The sequence below is a fragment of the Passer montanus genome, unplaced genomic scaffold, assembly GCF_014805655.1.
Source record: "Passer montanus isolate IOZ18808 unplaced genomic scaffold, ASM1480565v1 scaffold10, whole genome shotgun sequence".
In the NCBI taxonomy this organism is placed as follows: domain Eukaryota; kingdom Metazoa; phylum Chordata; class Aves; order Passeriformes; family Passeridae; genus Passer; species Passer montanus.
The window spans coordinates 23484603-23504508 of NW_024356505.1; the positions used below are offsets into that span (position 1 = coordinate 23484603).

At 38.5% G+C, this 19906-nt stretch overlaps 1 protein-coding gene across 1 annotated transcript in view; it reads right to left on the bottom strand.

Annotated features, from left to right (window-relative positions):
- Positions 1–1057: 1057 nt before the first annotated feature.
- ITGA8 (integrin subunit alpha 8) overlaps positions 1058–19906 on the bottom strand; it is a 114106-nt gene continuing 95257 nt past the window's right edge. The window contains exons 28-30 of the mRNA XM_039712677.1: positions 14317–14418; positions 5332–5454; positions 1058–4081 (exon numbers count right to left, since the gene is read on the bottom strand). Of these exons, the coding sequence (XP_039568611.1) occupies positions 3995–4081; positions 5332–5454; positions 14317–14418 (312 nt within the window). The 3' untranslated portion in view covers positions 1058–3994. The remainder of the gene's footprint in view (positions 4082–5331; positions 5455–14316; positions 14419–19906) is intronic.

A 19906-nucleotide genomic window follows, 5' to 3' on the forward strand; every position in this document is an offset into this window, starting at 1 on the left:
ATATAGTGCATTGGTGAAGTAGAATAACATGTTGAAAACAAATGAAACCATCTGAAAAGCAAGTTGAACAATTACTTCCATTCTTTTCTAAAAGTCACTGTGTACAGCAGGGTAGCATCTTGAATAGCTAAGTGCCTCTCCAATACAACACACAGGCAAAAAAAGAACAGTTCTTCAATATTAAAAGCATTCCTGCTGTGTCACATCATGGTGCCTGCACGAGCTGAATTCAAGACTTTTTATTGTTAAGAGGCACTGCCATTACGCTACATTTTAATATGGATCTTTGCCAACAATCATAAATAAAACACTCACTCATAAACAATTCCTAAAGGCAGTGTGTCAGAGGGTATTTCATTAAAAAAAGGCTTGCTGCAATGGAGTACCATGGACCATGGCTGGCTGGGGCTTTCTTTCTCCTGTGTATTTCTAGGTGTTGTGTAGGTTCCCAAAAGGCTTTTTAGTTAATGTAAGCTATGCCTTCCAGAAGATCCTTCATGCTAATGGAGGGAAAGTTCACAGCTGAAACATAGAGAAAATCAATGTTGTTTTCAAGAGCTGTCTAATGTGGGAATCCTGTAAAAGCTGTGAGAAACAGGAAAAACTCAAAATGAGTCACAGAATGGTGACAAGAAAAAAATTAACCTGTGGTAAAATTAAAATTGTATTTGCTAAATATCTCTAAAGGTTAAAACTGTAAGGGAAAACATATTCAAATATACTGATCCCTGGTTGCAAATTCTGAAATGTTCATGAAACAGAAAATATGACACAGTCTGCTGTGTGGATGAAATAAGTGGACAGCCTTTCTCAAATTCAACAAGAAGCATGTGAAAGAAAAGACCAATGTCTCTCTGTTTACTAGACTGCTGTGGTGGTCATAGCAATAAAGAGTTTTAATAGACTAATTTTTAAAGTAATCTGTTTTTCCTGCTCTCTGGACTCCTCCCATGTTCTCTGCAATTAGCAGCTCACCACAAACATTGGAAAGAATAAGGCTGAATTACTTTTACAGAAAGCTGCATTTAGTAACATTACAAAGCTGACATCACTGCAACAAAAGGTCAGTCATGTAGGGATGTGGCAGAGGTTATCATGTAGCACAGTACTAATATACTGGGGGGAAAGATTATGTCAACTGCCTGCTAAGTGTCCACATCCAGGATGCAATCTCCCCAGGGAATAAACACTCTTGGCAAGCACTGAAACCCAGAAATCTTCACAAAGCTGTTTGCAATTTGCAGCCAAAACTATCCACAAATGCTGGGAATAGACTACAGTCCTTGACAACACACAACTCCAGACATTTCCAGGGGGGAAGTTTAATCTACAAGGATGTAGAAATATAAAACAAAGTATTGCTCAAAGTAACTGTTTGTCAGATCATGTGCCTCTAATTTGGTTTCCAGTGACATTACACAGCTGCAGCCAATGGATTCCAGCCAGACCCAACAGTCACTGAAGTTCTTTTTTTGTTTAAATTTAGTATCTGAACATGTTTTGCCCATCATTAAAATGGAGAGTAATTTCTCAAAAGTGAACTGTAGAAGTTACAACTGCAAAGAACTTATTAGGTCACCTAGTCCCATCCTCAGAGCAACATAGGATTGAAAACACATTGCAAGAAATACTGAACAGCATGGTGTTTGTTTTACTTTTTTTCCCCATTCCTTTTTTTATTGTAATTGTTATCAGTATATTCAAAAGTTTAAAAAACAACCACAAATGCCAGTGTAAACATGCTTCAGGTATATAAGTAATATAAAGTATTGCACATATAGAAGTCCTATGTTCAGTATCTCCTTATGGTGCTATTTCATGAGAGTTGTGCAGATGACATGATTACAATGAGCTGCTGATATTATTTCTGAAGCTGCTACACACAACAAATATTTACAAAAGATGGAAGCTCACTTTTTTTTTTCTTCATGGAAGGATGATTTTGCCTGGAATGTGTGGGATACAGAGGTGTGCAAATACAGGAGGGGCTTGCTTTGTGATGGAATTTATCAGCTGATGTCTCTATTCTACAACAGATCAGCTCAAAGCCATCTGGAGAAGGAGTCTGTTAATGGTTTTCTGGGGGACTGGGAAGTTGTCAGGCCTCCCCATCCCTAGACAGAGATGCTTGCTTGTGTGAAGCACACAGGGGCTTCACATCCATGTTCAGAGGCACATATCTCCTTCTCTCTCTGTCTTTTGGGCACACTGCATCTGATAAGCTAAAGACTCCATAAAGGTCTTCTTGCAAATTTGTCTTTGATATGAAGATGTAACACAGCTCCTGCTTGGACTTCTCAGGTTAGTCTGCATACAAGAAACGATAAAACTGTAAAATCTCATGTCAGACTGGCAGAACTGACAATGTCTCATAACTACTCCTATCTTGAAGTATTAGGAAGCCAGTTGTTTAAAAGGAGCCAAAAAGAAGTGGCAGAATGGATGAGGCCATTTACCAGTTGAGAAGCTGAGATGGATTGGAAAGAAAAGGAACTCAGGAGAAGGCAAGTAGTGTGTATGTTTCATAAAATGAACAATCCCTCGTGAATTTTACACAATATTGCTAATTTCACACTCACAGGCAGCACTGAAAGATTCAAACTTTCACATAAAAATTTGCATAGATCAGGGCTTAGAGCCCCTGCTGAGATAAAGACCATTTGCTGATAGAAGGAAAAGAATGAAACATCCTTTCTTTGGGATCCTAAACCCAGAAAAAAATCATAATAAATACTAAGTATGTATTTTTACTCTGTGCCTCAAAATCACTTTCTTTCTTTTTGTTCATGCTTGGCTGGCTGGCATCCTATTTTTCTGCATAAATACAAATCCTGTCACCCTTTCCTGCGAGACTTTAAAAATAATTTTATCAAGCCCTAAACTTTGCCAAAAGCATTACTTTTAAGATGCTGCCAGCTTGTAGATTGAAAAATGAAAAAGGCAAAGATTTCTTTAGGTGAAATATTATGGCAGTAGCTGTTCCATTTCAAGAGGGGATTTCAACAAAGTAACAGGGCAAAGGCCAAGAAATTTTGCCCCAGCCCCAAACCCCCTCAAGCCTTTTCAATATCACCAGTGTGGCTGTGAAAATTTAAAACAGTGTTTCAGAAATGTCTGTATCCTGTGTCAGTGTACAGCTGCCAGCCATCAGCAAAGCAAGGACAGGGTAACTCATCCCTGCTCTATACTGTGCATGGATTGAGTTATCTGGGTGTGGTACTGCCAGCTCTGGGCAGAAAGATACAACGTGTACTTGCTTATCACAAGTCTCATCTTGTAAAGTGTTCCATAAATCTTCTGCTTTGCAAAACACCTCGTAGCCAAGGAGTTCTTGCTCTGGGTGTACAATGCTTTACTCTTCTATTTACATGCAAAGTAAGTACATGATTTCTATTATTTTTTCCTTCTCTCAAAATCTATATTGATGATTATATCAGATACTTATTACAAAAAGGTGGAAAAATAAATAATTGTGCCCCATCTATAAAGGTATTTATAGATTACCTTTGTGTTTCAGAAGTACTTTCACAGTACTGATATATTGCCTGTCTCCCTGAGCCATAATTTCATAGAAGTTCTTAGGGAGGTTTCAAAGGTACTCTGCATGATACAGTAGCATTCAGAAGGTTTGTCCTGCTTCATCTTCTAGACAATACAGCAATGAAGGATTCTCTCCTTGAGAGATTTGGGCTTGTTCTGGAAGCATCTCAGTATACCACACGTGCTCGGAAGCATCTGCTGAAACGTAACTGACTGGAATATGGGATAAACATTCTGTTCAGTGGAAAATATGTCTATAAGGCAGTGATAAGTTACTTTCTTTGGCAAGGATGCCCATCATGTGGCACGTTCTCAGAACATTGCATAGATCAGACTGACACCATGTCACTTGCAGGTACGAAATAAGACTGGTTGGAAGGAATCTTTCATTTAATCCTTGTCGTGTTTATAGTCTCTCAGGCAGGATTCTGACTTGAACTGTCACTCTCTTCCTTTATGCATCAGTAGTCTTGTTATTTGTCAGCTGTTGCCTGTCAGCCATGTCATCTTGAGGAGGTCTAGCTCTGTCAAAGAAGCCACACTGCAGAAAAAATCAACAGAAACAAAGATGTCATGGTAAGACAACAACAGGAAGACTCAGCTGCAGTTTGATTGTTCAACCTGAAATGCTGGGCACAATGTATGGCAGGCTGACAGACTGTGAAGACATTTTATTTCTATCAAAATCATTCCCTATGAAAGTTTTAGATGCAAGGCATTGGGTTCCAAAACATACCTTTAAAATCCAAATTAGATGAAAGATGTCTTTGCAAATGTAAAGTTGGCCTGAATGCTGGTATGGACTGATGCTAATGAGAAATCTGCTCCTCTCAGTTCAGCAATGCACTCATTCAGAAAGGAGGTTTAGACTGACAAGCAGTAATCATAAGAGCAGTATAATATGTGTTGGGAAATGTCCACAGGACAGTGTTGTGACCTAGTCTAAAGATCACTAAAGATGAGTTCTTCTCACCTTACTTAAACTGCCTAACATTCACTCTTTTAGTTGAAGGTTAAAAGTTCAAAAGTTGTTAAAGGAAAGTACCACCAAAAGATAATTTCTCTCCTTCTTGCATGTTTAGACATAACTTTTTGCTGCTGCAAAAAGGTGAAGTTGGTGAAGTTGGGAAGTCAGCATAGGCTGTACACCTAACCATAACCTTTAGGCAGCTGAAGACAGATGAAACATATCCTAATGTATGGAATCATTTCAATCTCATTTTTAATGTGAACTGAGAGGATGAACAAAAGCTACACTGGCTCCTTATAATATAGCAGTTTCCAATAATTTGTCTTAAACTTGTGAAAGAAGTGTAACGACCAATAGAAAAATAGAAGACTTTAAAAAACATAATATATTATATATTAATATAAAAGGAAACTTAAAAATTAATTCTCAGAACTGGGAGTGTTGTTCCATGCTGACAAAAACTGGAAATTCCTGAATTATTCAGAGAAAACAAAGTTAGAATAACTTCTTTTTGAACCTAAACATCCTGAAATAGAGGATCATAGGTCTTGGGAAACGGAGCCAAACTCTGTATGCCCATTTGTAACCAGGCTTCAATAATAAAGGAGGACTTTGAAAACAAGTTCCCTGCATAAAGGTCAGTGACACTAGCATGTCAGAAATGCCAAAACAAAAAAGACACGTGTACTGTTGCTTTTGCTCCAAACTGTTAAAGATCACAAATTTCTAGCCTCTCTTTTTATCTGTTAGAATCTTTCCGTGTTTTTTGTTTGTTTGTTTGTTTTTTTTAAGGCAACAGTAACAGGAATAATGGAACATACCTTCCATAAAGCTAGGGTCAGCAGAGCTAGTACTAGTAGTCCAAGAAGTATAGCTAGTATTATAACCCATAAAGGGATCTCAAAGGAGACATTTGGGGTGGACCAAATGACAGATGTTCTGATCTGCAATGAAAAGAATACATTTAACGAACAAAAATGAAGCAAGTAAAGCAAGTCTGACAGTAGAATGCAGAGGTTAGAAGCATTGATTTCAACAGCTTTTTGTAGATTAGAAATACACATTGACTGAAATTTTCCCATGTTGACTTAATTTATTGTAACTTCCTTTCCACTTGTTCATGATAATTACTAGAAATAGAATTCACACATATATAAAAGTCTTGTCATATCAGACATACAAATAATTTTCCCATAATACAGAGTGGCAAAAAAAATCCCCTTCTGTGCAGATGCTTCATGAATATTCAAGGAGAAAAGTTCTGCTCACATGCTGGTACAACTTAGGCCAGTACACTGAACTGCACTCAATTACTCCCAAACAATGGTTGACTTTGGCCCAAACTCTTAATTCAAACCACAGTAGATACCAGCAAGATTTTTCTTATTTTAATTTTTGCTGACATACCAGTATACATTTTTTCCGATGATTTGCATTTCAGCTAAGCAGTCCAAAAATGAAACTCAAGCAGAGTGTATTGTCCTTGTGATAAAGCCTAACACACAGTATGATGTTATCTTCTTCAAAAGAAGCCAAGCATACAGACTATTACCTAAATGGGAAACAAGCATGAAACACGCTCTCCCATTGTCTGAGGCTCTACAAAGCAGCAGAGGTTAACATCAGTTATCAAAGGTTTTAACTGACTTGGGAAACTTCTCCCTTTAGACCTTCATGTGGACCAAGAGTAGTAATAACCTTTTGTATTTCTCCTTCTGAGGACATCACACTCTCCTCCATACTCTCCTTTCCATACCTTGTACAAAATGTGTTATATGCTCTCAGGCTCTGCTTGGAAGGCTCCTCAGTCTCACTAAATATTTGCTCAGTCCTGGCTACTCCCACGTGGGAAGGAATGAGTTTGGGCTTTCCTTAGCTCTTTTGACACAATTATATCCCTTCAGTCTTAGTTTATTTTCTCAAACTTTTCTCTTTCTTGTTAGCCTAGGAAGTGATTTCTCTCTGGGGTTTTCTCTTAGACCTCTCTTGTCTACTCTTAGTCTCCCTCAGGACAAGTATGTGACCGACAGGAAGTTATTTGCTTTGTGGCGTGATGAAATCAGTTTGCAAAGCAACTGAAGAAAGAAACTCTCAAATTATATTCCTCTTCTGCACTCAAGGTACAGCTAGGAAATTTACTCTTTTTAATAAGTTTCTTGGCTATGGTCCAGTCCCTAAGCTGCACTCATCATAAATTTTCTTTCTATGGTTTTTTTTCCTCTATTACCTTAGTGATTGATACACTAGAAATTTAACAAAATACTAATTTCCAATTTGTTCATTGTTCATAACAGCAGCCTAACTTTTAAGAATGGGCACAACTCTGTAGTTCAGCTCAAAACTGTTTCTGTTCCCATGCCTCTCATTTCTGTCCTTGAAGATGGCAAATTTAATCACTTAATCCTTTCTGCAACATCCAGTCCTTTCTTCTCTCAATTTTTTTTGTGATCAGCATTCTTTCATAGACTCTTCCTTCTGAAAGCACCAGTAGATCTGTCTTCCAGCTGCTGTCAGGCTTAACTAGAATACACTTTTGAATAGTAATTTTCCCTTACCTCATCTGCGCAGCTGCTCCCTACTCTGACCCAGCGCTTACAGAGATGGCAGTCTGGTGAGCTCTACTGATGCATGTATTTTTTTCATAGTATCCCTCAACAGGAAACAAAATGTAGGGACAAATGTTCTATATAGGAAACCACTTGCTTTCTACCAAAGCTTACACTGAGGGTTACACAGAAGATTCCATTATATTGCCCAGTCCTGGTGTTTGCACTTTAACATTGGCTCTGAAGATGAAGTACCTGCAGTGCTAGTCATACCATCACTGATCTAAAAAACACAGCTAATATACACCTTTGGAGCAGCTCTAAATAGTCAAAAGTCTACTATATTTCAAAAAGATAACATCTATAAAGAATAAATATGAGAGCAAATTAAAGCAAGAAATAATTATTTTAAGGAAAAAAGCATTAATAAAACAACCCATGAAATGTCACCCGTATGTCCCAACAGATATCCTGATGGTCTCATCCAGTGATCACCCATGCCTTTGCAGAATACCATTCCCTTTGCCAGCCTCCTCTTTGGGTTGCTTCTTAACCACTGCAAAATTTCATAGGCTCTCTGCATCATTAGATTCAGCTAGAGCAGAGCTCATTTAGTAAGGATAAAATGCCCTTGAATGGCTCTGCTTGTGTCTCAGATCGGCATTAAAATGCAAGGGCAGAGAAAATGAGAAAAGGGTCATCTGAACTGTCTGCAGAGATTCTTCCCAAGAAAAGCCAATTAAGGAAAAAGATTAATTCAAGGAAAAGGTTAACTGACCAGGAAAAACAGAAAGGATGCAGTTACAAGGGGCTGCTAGAAGCCTGTAGAAAACAATGGGCTCAGCTGTCCAAGGAAGAAAGCATCTCCATTCTACAGCTAGAAGATCATGAATGCTGCCCTGAAGCAAGTCTGATCACATACAGCACAAGAGTTAGGAAGTGCTGATGAAAATTCATGGGCCCCAAGACAGTAAAAACATACTGATTCAAAAAAACCCAACTCATTCACAATGTGCACTTCCTCTGTTGGCAAACTCTGAGGTACTACATACATGAAGTTACAAATTTTAATTATTGTTTGGAAAGGACCTGACACTGTCAACATACAGATTGCATATCTTAATAATCTAAAATTTGAGCTTCACTACAGTTTCTATCTGTAACACTATCACTTGCCTGAGAAGGTTGCTATGAATCTGGAGCGCTAATGTCAAAGACTACTTACCAAAACCCTCTTAAAAATATTTGTAAAACAGCAGAAAAAATAAAAGGCAAGCAGTGCTTTCTGTTGTCTCAAGTTTAATGAAATGACTGACTCCATTTTACAGCAAGGCCAAACCACAGGGAAGACCCATTTACATGCAAAGACTTTATTTTGCCATTTCTGCTACTGATAGCTTCAGCCAAATTCCTAGGTGGCACAACGTGACTGAGATAAATACAAGAGGAAATGGGAACCAGCACTGCTGCTTTAGAGTGGATTGTAGAACACCAGTAAAACAGAACAAAAAGATTCTGACAAGCTGCTGGCTAGGTATGGATGGCTTGATAGATGGACAGTCATACTGGGTCTGGTCAGGAAAGGGTTAATGTTTGGAGTAGCCTGAAGGGGGCATGTCCATGAGGTTACTTTATAGCTCACATTACTACCTGAGACTGGGAAAGGGAGTCTCTTCTGAAGTTCCTCCCAATACAGTAAGCCTGGCAGAGGGAGCTGTGTATTGTTAGGGAGCTTGCCTGTCAATCTTTCCTTTCCTGTACCCTCTGTCATTAATATTGTCTCTGCTACTGTTAATGTTCTTATCTCATTGCTCTTTCCTGTAAAATTGTTAATTGTTCTTATCTCAACTCGTGATCGCTACGTTTTCTACCTTCAATTCTTATTTCCATCCTGTTGCAGGGTGAGAGGGATGGGAAAGCAGGGAAGCAGGCAGTGCATGGTTTAGAGAGTCACAGTGGGAGAACTAAACTGAGGAGTAGCATTCCTAAACCAGGACAACACCCTACTGAAATTGTACATCTGAATATAGAAATTGTGTGAGTGGGCAACTACTTCTTGGAGTAGGAAGAAATTTTGGTTTACAGATTTTTTCAGATAGTATTTGACTGAACCACATCTGGTTCCTTGGGCACCAAGTCCAGTTTAACCCAATCTAAGGTAACTACTTCAGCACCACAGGTACTGAGACAGGGTGAAGTAAGCTGCTGTGTGGTGTTTAGGTCTGAATAGCTCATAGGGCAGCATATGATGGCACAGGAGCAGAGCAACAACTAGACTCGATGTGTGCCAATTCTCTGTTCAGAATTAGGTAGGGTCAATCCTGACTTCAAGGCATGTTTGAGAACCTCCTGAAATCAGTGAAAACATTAGAACATTAGGGATGGTAGATTTTATTAGGTTTTGGATAAAGCTGACAGTAGTGTATGCAAGTACAAGTACACATGTTGCCTTTCCATGCCTTCTTTTATGTGCCACTTCTAGATATTTGCTGTATTTGTGTGCTGTGTTTTCTTTCCTCTTACGCTATGAAAACAGTAACACTAGCTAGCTCTTATTCTGATATCTACAGAGTACCTCTCAGACAAGGACATGTGGATCTTCCTGAGGATGCTAAACAATTATGAAAGGTGTAGCAGCACTCAACCTTGCTTGTGCTGCCTGTGTTCAGAATCACTTCTCCCTTCCTCCTTCTGTCATTCTGCCTTTACAGACCATCAAGTACAACTTGTGATTTAATTTCAGTAGCTCAGCTGGAGCTTGACAAATGTTGAAACATAAACAAGAAACTGTAATCTTACAGAAGAGCAGGGTGTCATGTTCATAATCCTTAGATTATCAGCAATGAGCAAAACAGACAGCAGAAATTAGGTCTATCCTGTATCAATCAGACACTGCTGCAAAGCTGCCACAATTCTCTTCTCTTTTAGCCTGAGTGCAGCCAACGCTAATGAAATATTTGCCTGCTAAAATCTTGAAACCATGCTGTCGAACCCACACCCTTTCCCCATGAATTCTTCTTTGCCTTAGGTTTTAAAAGCAAGGGGATAGTTGTGCTAAGTACTTGAGATTTATTTCCTGAGCAGGGGATTATATGTAGGCATCAGTCTCACTCCTGCCTGCGTGCATTACCAGTAGGATATAATGCCCCTGGGCTGTCCCTCCTTTATACTCTACACAAAGCCTTGCAAGGCTACTACTCTAATTCCTTGTGAACAGTTTGACACTGCAAGTCCTGAACACCCACAGAGTTGAGGCAGAAGTTGGAGGGGAAGACAGAAACAAAACATTCCTTCAGCTTTGTCTGCCTTGTTTCACCATTTTTACAGAGGACTGTCGCTTCTTCACCCCATGCTGTCCACAACAGTTTTACATGTGATTTTGATTTAAAACAAGTTTGTATTTTCAGCTTGGATTTCTGTTCTTCTCCATGTGGTAGGTTTAGCACTCCAGGATCAGAGCCAGGGAATGTTTCCATCTAAGGTGGCCAATATCAAGTGGATTTTTTACACAAGTGTTGCATGTTGACACTGTACTTTAGATGCATGTTAGCTTTCCTCTCTGTTCAGGACAAGACTTTATGCTGAACACTAAAAACAATGCCTGCTTCTCTGTGAAGTGAAGCACAAAGCACATCTCAAAAGACTTGAGAGGAGCCATCTGACTTCTGACACTGCTGAACATCTCATGCCTTTGGTATCCAAAGGGTGCCAGAGGATGCCATCTGCCTCAGGCACTGAGATGAGGGTGAAGTCCACCCAGGAGTTACGACAGAGCCTTTGCTTGCTATTGGACATGAAATCCACACTGATCTTAGCACAAATGCTGTCAGACAGTCTTAACTTCATAACCTCTCTTGTGGTTCCATGAAAGTAATTTGTTGCTTATGAAAGTGTTCTTCTGCCCCAGAAGGCTTTTAAAATATGCCTTTCTAAAAATGTGCCATAGTTAAGCTCACTGTAAATATATAAAATAATTATTAGGGCTTTTGCCACTGTATTTCATCCAGTTGGGATTTTGCTTCTGATTTTGGTGTTAGTGTGTCTTCAAAATAGTCTTTAATTCCTCTGGAAGGGAGCACAAAGCAGAGAGAAGCACATGAAGTAATCTGCTGCTTCACTGGCACTTCCTTGTGTATAGATGGGAGTTAGGTTTGACTGGTGCAAACTTCCAGCATCTGTGGTCAGAATTCAGTGCAAGCCAGTGGGATTCTCACAAAGTTATTTTTTAGTCCCTGGTTCTTTAAAAGACACATTTCAAAAAATAAAAATAAATTCTCCATAATTTATTCTGCTACTTTAGGAAAAAGCAACTAAATTAATTATTATGCTAGTGCTACTGATTTTGCTGCCCATGATGACTTTCCTTTAGTCTTCAGAAATTTTCTTTACAGAGGCTGAGAAACAGAAATTCTTTTGAACTCCTACATGTCCCCATCCAACCATTACAGCATGATGTTCTTATATGCTCAAATTAGAATGTAAAGGCTCCCTCGAGCTTGAAGTCACATTTATGATTACACATTACAAATGTTTATGCAAATATATTTAATGAGGAATATAAGCTTGTTTAAAGTGCTATCAACATGTAATAACTAAAAAAAGTCATAGGCCTTAGTCTGAACCCAATGTTACTCACTGGAGGACACTGGTCAAACAGTTTAGACTAAAGGCATCCACAGCCAAAATCCTATCAAACATTAAAGAAAAGCAACCATATTTTATTAAACTCCCAAACTGGCTCAAGAATCATAAATTAAAGTAAAGCAAATTTCTGCTTAGTCTAACTTTGCACTTTTTGCAATAAAAAGTACTTTCATGTTGCATGTGAAATTCACCAAGTAAGACAGTATTATTTGCCACAATAATACTTATAGCAAAAAAATGAACATTTTCTCTTGAATGAAATAGCTGTTACAAGGAAATTCAACAAGTTATATAATATATGGTTGCAATTCTAAGACTATCAAAATTAATGGAAATCCTGTTATAGATGTCAGTGGATTCTGGTTTAAGCTCCATGCTAATTTTCTGTTTGATGCATTTTCATTTTAATGTTTTACTATTGAGGATCCAGGTTTTCCTATACTTGCCTAACACTTCACACACCTTTTTATCATGACCCTGTCTTCAAGATCCATGTGTCCAAGACCTATCTATATTCCATGATGATGAAGTCCTTAGAGCTACAATTAGGACTACATGGCTCTGTAAGTTATTGCTGTGTATGGGATTATTCATGCCATTAAAACTAAAAGTAAGTATCAACCTGCCTAATTGGAATCCAGCCCTACATGAATTAAATGAAGGACATATGGTCTATTCTTTAAAAATATATTTTCTTCTTTATATAAACTTTAAAGTGCTAGCTGATTATTACCTATACTTTTGAAAACTGATTTTAAAAATATTTAAATATTTCTTCCACTTCCACCATTTCATTGTCTGAAGGAAAATCATAAACTTTTAAATAAATCTTTGGAAGCTTTTAAAATACAACTAGTGATCTTTTTCAGAAGGAAGAAAAATATTAAGCCTTGCCCAACTTCAAGGAAATATTTCTTCTTGCAAGTGGAACATCAAAGAACTGGTGCATATAACACATCAAGCTGTAGAGCTGGCAAGCATCCACTGCCATGTCCAGATATGAAACAACATAAAAGTGTTATCATTTTTCAACATTTTACAGTTGCCATTACAGGCATTTTGCTGTAAATCATCTGCTGCAAATAACAAGCTTTATACTGGCTGGAGTAAGAGAATGAAATGCTTATCTGATCATTTGGTAGATCATCTGACACTTGTTGAGAACAGCAGGCTATCACCTGGGGTAAAGCACTCCAGACCAGATGAAGGCCCCACTATCAACAGAATTCTGCACATGTGTTTCTGGTATGGAACACATGCTGCAAGAAAATAAAAAGAGCCCGAGTATATCTGTCAGCTTGGTGCCTTTGAACCTTTCTGGATGAATACTGTATTAAGCACCAATCCTCTCTAGTGAAATCATGGTTCTACTGACGATGGAGGGTAGAGTCACTGTGCACACAGAACCAAGATTTTACCTTGTGTCTTCCCAGAGCGAGTATCAATCAACCATTCAATCTGTGCATGTACAAAACAAAACTTTAAAGCCTGTATCCTCTAAAATATACTCAAAGTAAGCTCTAAAGTGTTTTATTCTGTTGGTTTTCTGGGTCAGAAAGTATTCTGTTCCTACCACTGCATCTGAACAGACTGATATGATGTATTTCCATCACAATTCAACTTGGCAAAGTTTGAACTGAGCTTACCTTTTAAAAGAAGGACTGTAACTGATCAATATTTATAAAGATGAGAACATTCAACCTTAAAATTTCAGATTACTCTTATACTAGAATCAATTTTTGCCCTCATATTTTACTTATCTTTATCAGTAATGACAAAATAGAGTGAATTTTAACCATGGTATTAGACACCACAAGAAACAAATCACTTTAAAATACTCCCCAAACCAAATCCTTTGGCACCAGCAAACAATTAAATCATTAAATCAAATTTATGCCTCCAAAATTAATTTTTCATATAGTACTCCAGAGCCATACAAATCATACAAATCTTGGTCTGCAAATAAGGCAAGTACTTTAGCATCTATCTATCTATCTATCTATCTATCTATCTATCTATCTATCTATCTATCTATCTATCTATCTATCACTTCTGTAAGGATTACCAAGTAAATTTGTATCTTTGCACTTGATGTGCTGTGAGGTGGCAATCCTAGATAGGCATACAGACCTTCCTGAAAATCAGGGTATCAAAGAAGCTTAATACAGATAGAGAGAAGTTGCTGTAGACAGTACACAAGCTTGTGTGAGAGAACTGCTGACTGGAAGAAGAGTGAGCTCTCTAAACCTGACAGAAACACGATTCTGGATTTTGCATAAAAATTTCCTCCAGATTTTTTTTACCCCAAACAAAGTAACTAGATACTTGCTTTCACAGTTCTGTTTTCTTTTGCGTGAAAAATCCATCTGAATTGCAATAAAGCACTCTGCACATTAATTCAGCAATAAATTGTTTTAAAATGTAATAAGAATCATGTACCATCAACTTCCACAGAAAGCAATGAAGTGATTTCCTTTAGGTATTACTTCAGGAATTTACACTAGGAACACAGGAAAGACCAATCTCAATATTTTCATCTATAAGAATTTTCACAGCTGTGATCAGAGTGACCAAATACATGTGCTTCACACAAAGATATAATTTTCAGTTACTTACTGCTATGCTTCCCTCGGGGAGCTTTGCTGGTTGCACTTTATATGGCATGCTCTTAACTTCAAAGGAAACATTGGAAGAAAGACTGTAGAGATCATTCTTTCTCTGAAATGATAGAAAAAAAGAAATTATTAAACCCCATGTTTATATTTAAAAGCATTATGAAAGATAAGCAGTCAAAAAAACTCCAGAGCACTGATTTCATAAGTCAAAGATGGTTTCTTTTGGTGAAGAGTGCAGGAATTAAGACCTGTAGGTGTCCATGAGATAAATACAGCACAAAGCTGCAATACAAAGGCCACATGTTCAAAATGGGGAAGAAGGGTTACACATGCAGAAAGATACATAGTTATTTCTCATATTTCTCTCTGAAATTGGTGAGTTAAAAGCATGGGCAAAGTTTATGGGGTGTCTATGTTTTAAACCCTCACTCTGCTGAACAAGCCCAACAACCAGCATGGGTATATTGAGAGAACATTTACAGGCCTATGTTGATACCAGGCTGGTAGAGCTTCCAGATAACATCAAAGAAATGCCTGTGCCTTCCCACCAAACAATAGAAGGAACAACCATCTTTGACCTTCACTTACACAGAATCACAGAACAGTTTGGGTTGGAAGGGCCCTCTGGAGATCAGCTAGTCCAACTCCTCTGCAAGGCAGTCACCTAGACCAAGCTACACTTAGAACATGATTGATTTCCCATTGCAGTAGAGCTCAAAAATCCTACCCACCTTGCTTGTTTACTAAGTCATATCAATGTGAGAGGAATGTACAGTAGCCATTGTTTAACTGGCCACCTGGTAAAATATTTGTATAGCTGTTACTCAGCATTTCAACAAACCCAAAGATGTGCAGACAAAATGTGCAACTGATTTTCTGGGTGATGCTACATGCATCTCATCTTGTATATCCCTTCCCATGTAAGTCTGGGGTAGTGATATGGACCTTCTTTGAAAGTGCTTCAATATTCCCTGAGAAGTATTAGATTGTTAAGCACTAATATGGTCAATGGAATTCAGAGGGCTAGGAATTATGACTGTTACATAATTTTCTTATATTATTATAACAATAATTATTATTATCCTATTTTTGTTACTTGTCTTAATCCTTTATGAAATATGATGATCAGATTTCAACACAGTATTTGGCTGATGATTTACAGAAAGACAGAGCTTTGTAAGTAAAGCAGTCTTTCCTTTTGTCACCAGCTTTTTCAGTCCAGCATATTTGGAACATTGTTGTCACTTCCTTCTGCATAACCTTCTCATTCCTTCTATTTCTCACACATTTAGGAGTTCTCCTCCACTGACAAGATTTGGTTCCTCTGTGATTGTTCAACATATTTTCCTCAGTTTTTCCCTGTAGCTTCCTGCTGAATCAAAAACATAAACCCTCTCAAAAAACTGCTTTTCCTCTTTCTGCTGTTCTGTTGAGCAAAGACTGAGTTAAAAATACCCCTTAATAATTTGGACTGTTTCTTTCCTTCACTGATGGAGAAAGGTTTGTTTGTGAAAATGACCTGAAATAAGCATAATATAAGCCTGGGAGCCAGCGTGGATGTATTTGAATGGCCATGGCTCAAATCAAAGTTTTCACAGAACTGCTGTGGTTGAAGAGCATATTTGGAGATTGCTTCCTCCAAGCACAGGCACAGTAGAATCAACTAGAGCAGTATGTTCATGGCCATGTCCAGTTAAGGTTTGAATATCTCCAAGAAAGGAAACTCCACAATCCCAAGAAACAACCTATTCCAGTTTTTTACTACCCTACAAATAAAAATGTTTAAATGGAATTTCCGGTATTTCAATTTGTGCTTCCTCTCTATTGCTTGATTTTGAGAAATGTGCTTTACTCCCACAAATCAGATGTTTACACATGCTGATGAGATCCCTCCTGAGCTTTCTCTTCTCCAGAGTGAACATTCCCATCTCTCTCAGCCTCTCCTCGTATATCGAATGCTCCAAGCCCTTAATCATCATTGTGGCTTTTAGCTGGACTTGTTCCAGTATATCCACAACTCACTTGTGTTAGGGAGCCCAGGACTGAACTCCAGATCTGTTTTATCAGTGCTCAGTACAGAGGAAGAATCAATTCCCTTGGCCTGCTGGCAATGCTCCTCCTAATGCAGCCCAAGAGGTTGTTGACTTTCTTTTCTGCAAGGGTACACACAGTGGGCTCATGTTCAACTTGAACTCCACAGGACTCCAAGATCCTTTGCTAGAGCACTGCCTTCCAGCTGGTTGGTTCCACCAGCACATAGGACTATTCCTCTTGTGGTGCAGCACTTTGCATCTCCCTTTGTCACCCTTTTTGAAATTCCTGCCAGCTCACTTCTCCAGCCTGTTGAGGTTCCTCTGAAAGGACATACATACAACTGGTCTATCAATCACTCCTTCCACTTCATCATCTGCAAATGATCAGGCTATCAGGTCGGTAAGCATGATATCCCTTTTGTAAACCCATCCTGACAGCTTCCAATCTTCTTCCTGTTCTTTAGATGTTTGCAAATGGCTTCCACGTCTTTTTCTCCATCACCTGCTCTTCTCAAGGATTGAAATAATGCTGACTGACCTATCTATAGTCCTCTGAATCCTCATTGAAGACAGGCATTACCATTTCTTGCAGTTTTCAGGAATTCTCCCCAGTCACCATGAACTTTCAAAGATAACTGAGAAAGGTCTCACATTCTCATTGCCCCTCCCTCAGGACTTCCATGTGTATTCCATCAGGTTCTTTGGACTTTTGTATGTCCAATTTGTTTAAATGTTCCCCTATCCTTATATCTTTCCGCTGAAGATAAAAGTTGATTGCTGCAAGTTTCTATCTGGTTGCAGAGACCTTGGTTCACTGTATGCAGCTTTTCCCCATTAAAGACAAAAGTGATGGAGGGAAGCCTTGGGTAACTCAGCCCATTTTCTATGTCCCATTCAGCAGAAGACCCATATTTTCCTTAATCTTCTTTTGGCTGCTGATATACTTATAGAAGCCTCCTTAATGCCCTTTAAATCCCTTGCTAGGCTTAGGTGCTGGTGGGCTTCTTCTTTCCCATCTCTGTCCCTGCATTCTCAGACACCCTCTACATTCTTTATCCGACCCCTGCCCTGGGTGAACTGCTTCCACCTCTTTTATGTTTCACAGAATCATAGAATCATAAAGATTGGAAAAGACCTCCAAGATGACTGAGTCCGACTTTTAACCTATCACCATCTTTGTATGTCTGAGTTGTACCAAGATGGCAAAACTCCACTTGTCAGAATGGACAGTTCTTGAGCTTAAAGGATGATGAGCCTGGAGAATCAGTAGTTCTTCTGGATTTCTCTTTTTTTTTTCAGGATAATCTCCCATGGACTTCTTCCAAACAGATCCCTGTAAAGGGTGCTTTCCTGAGCTCCAGGGTTATAGTTCTGGTATTTGCCTTGTCCATTCAGTCTCCTTTTAAAAAACTAATTTTGTCTGTAAATATGTGAGGGTGATAAAAAGCCAGCACATTTATTGCCTTCTGGAACTAATTTGGCTATGCCATAATTTTGTTCTTTTAAAATATTGAGAGCAGCTGAATGGTTATTATCAGAAAATTCAACCTCTCCTTGGGGCCTATACTAGGAAAGAGCAATACTAAAAAATCTGTCTCAAACAACTACACAGGCATAGTCAAATCAGCTGCTTAACACAGACAGTATCAAATGAAAGGGAACTATCAATATCTATCTATTTCTATCAATAGTGTTTGAAATGAAAAATTAGGTTTGGTAAATAAGTAGTTTTACACACATTCATGGTGCTGATCATCTATGAGGCGATATTCAGAAAAATAACTTCTCCTTATCACATTAATTATTTTCCATTTTCAGACTCAAGACATTCTTCATATTTTATTCTTCAGCACTAGATTCCTCCTTACACAAAATCTCAGCATGTTTCTGTGACTGAACATTCAGAAAAAAAGCCTGAAAAATGCCTTATATTTTAAATCCTAAGCAATTCATATCAAGCAGGTTTCTGGATATGATTATATGATTTATAAATATAATCTGTAATGGTGAGAGCAGAATATGTTATATTATTGAAGAAGTAGACATTAGACATTCAGCTGGATCGGCTAAGGTACAGTAAAGGCATTAACTCTGTTGAAATCTCCTATAAATGAAACAGCAGTAATGGAAAAATAAAGCCTTTCACCTACTATACGTGGCTTATTTAATTTTCAGCTTGTACCAGCAACAAGAACATCAGAGGAGGGTACATCCTGTGGATTATTGCTTGGCTTGGGTTAATAAGCTTGGGTTGTGACCACAGCTATCAACTTGTCTCAACCCTTGATTACCTCCTGGAAATGCAGGAATGGATACTGTAAAAGACCAGAGAATATTTTCCTGCATTTACAGAATTATGTGTTTGTGGCAAAGGACTTTAAAACAATGACTGTGGTCAACACTGGTTGCAAACAGGATTCTTACTTGTATAACACCTTTGAGATACAAGCAGCTGTCTTTCCCACAGCCTTTTTTATAATTCTCAAGCCAATTGTAAGAAACAGCATTTCTTTACCAAATAATTTTTAATGGTGTATGTTTAAATATTCAGTATTTACTGGAAGCTGCAGGACTTGTGGTTTGAAATTCAAGCTGAGGACTTAGTCATGCCTCAGAGGAAGGAGAAGAAAGAATCTGGTATTTGTGTCAGTGCTTAATGATCAAGAGTAGAGAGCCCAGCCTTAACTACACTGCTCTTTTGTGGTTCCCCTTGTGTTAGAACAAGCAGAACCTGATCCTGTGCTCATTGCTGAGACAGTAGTTTGCAATATTCTGGGAAGCAGGCAAAACATGGCCATTCCCTGTGTTGGCTGGGTGACAGATCCTGATGATGTACTTATTAAAGCTTCTCTCTCTACATGCTTTTGTTTCACAAATAGATTTTTAAATTGAAGCCTTTGTTTTCTTTAAAAGTTGCAAGACAAAGAAGCAGCCAGAAATGAAGGAAAGTGTTCCCAATAAATATCCAGTGCAGTGTTTTCCTACATACAATTGAGACCAAAATAATGTGAGAAGTGATAGAAAATCTCTGACAATTTGGATGAGAGTTCACCAGGCTCCAGTGGGATGCTGGTGCTTTCTGCAAAGCATCTCTAAGGCATGTGAGCATCCTGGTCAGAGAGCACACTGAAATGCGGGGACAAATCTGGATCCCAGGGAGCTAGACTCAGGGTAGGAAGAATCTTTAGCAGCTTAAAGACTGGCAGATCATTGCTGTTCTGCAGGTTTGAAGAGTTTGGCTACTGGAGAGTGTTCCCAGAATGACTCTGCTCCATTGCCCCTATGGAGAATTGTTCAGGCTCTTGGAAATCCTTTTTTTTTTTTTTTTTCCTGCTAAGATGTAGCCCAGTGAAGTCTCTCTAGCTGAAATGCACATACTTCCCCTATGGTAAGCTGCATGCTGTGGTGGTATTTTCATCCCAAGAACTTATGACTTTTGCACATGGAGTTCAGTGCTGTTACAACAATATTGGCACTGCTTGATTAAAATTTGTTTCCCTTTGTATCTGCTGGAGTCTGGCACACTTTAAAGACAGGAGGGTAAGCAATACCTTTTAA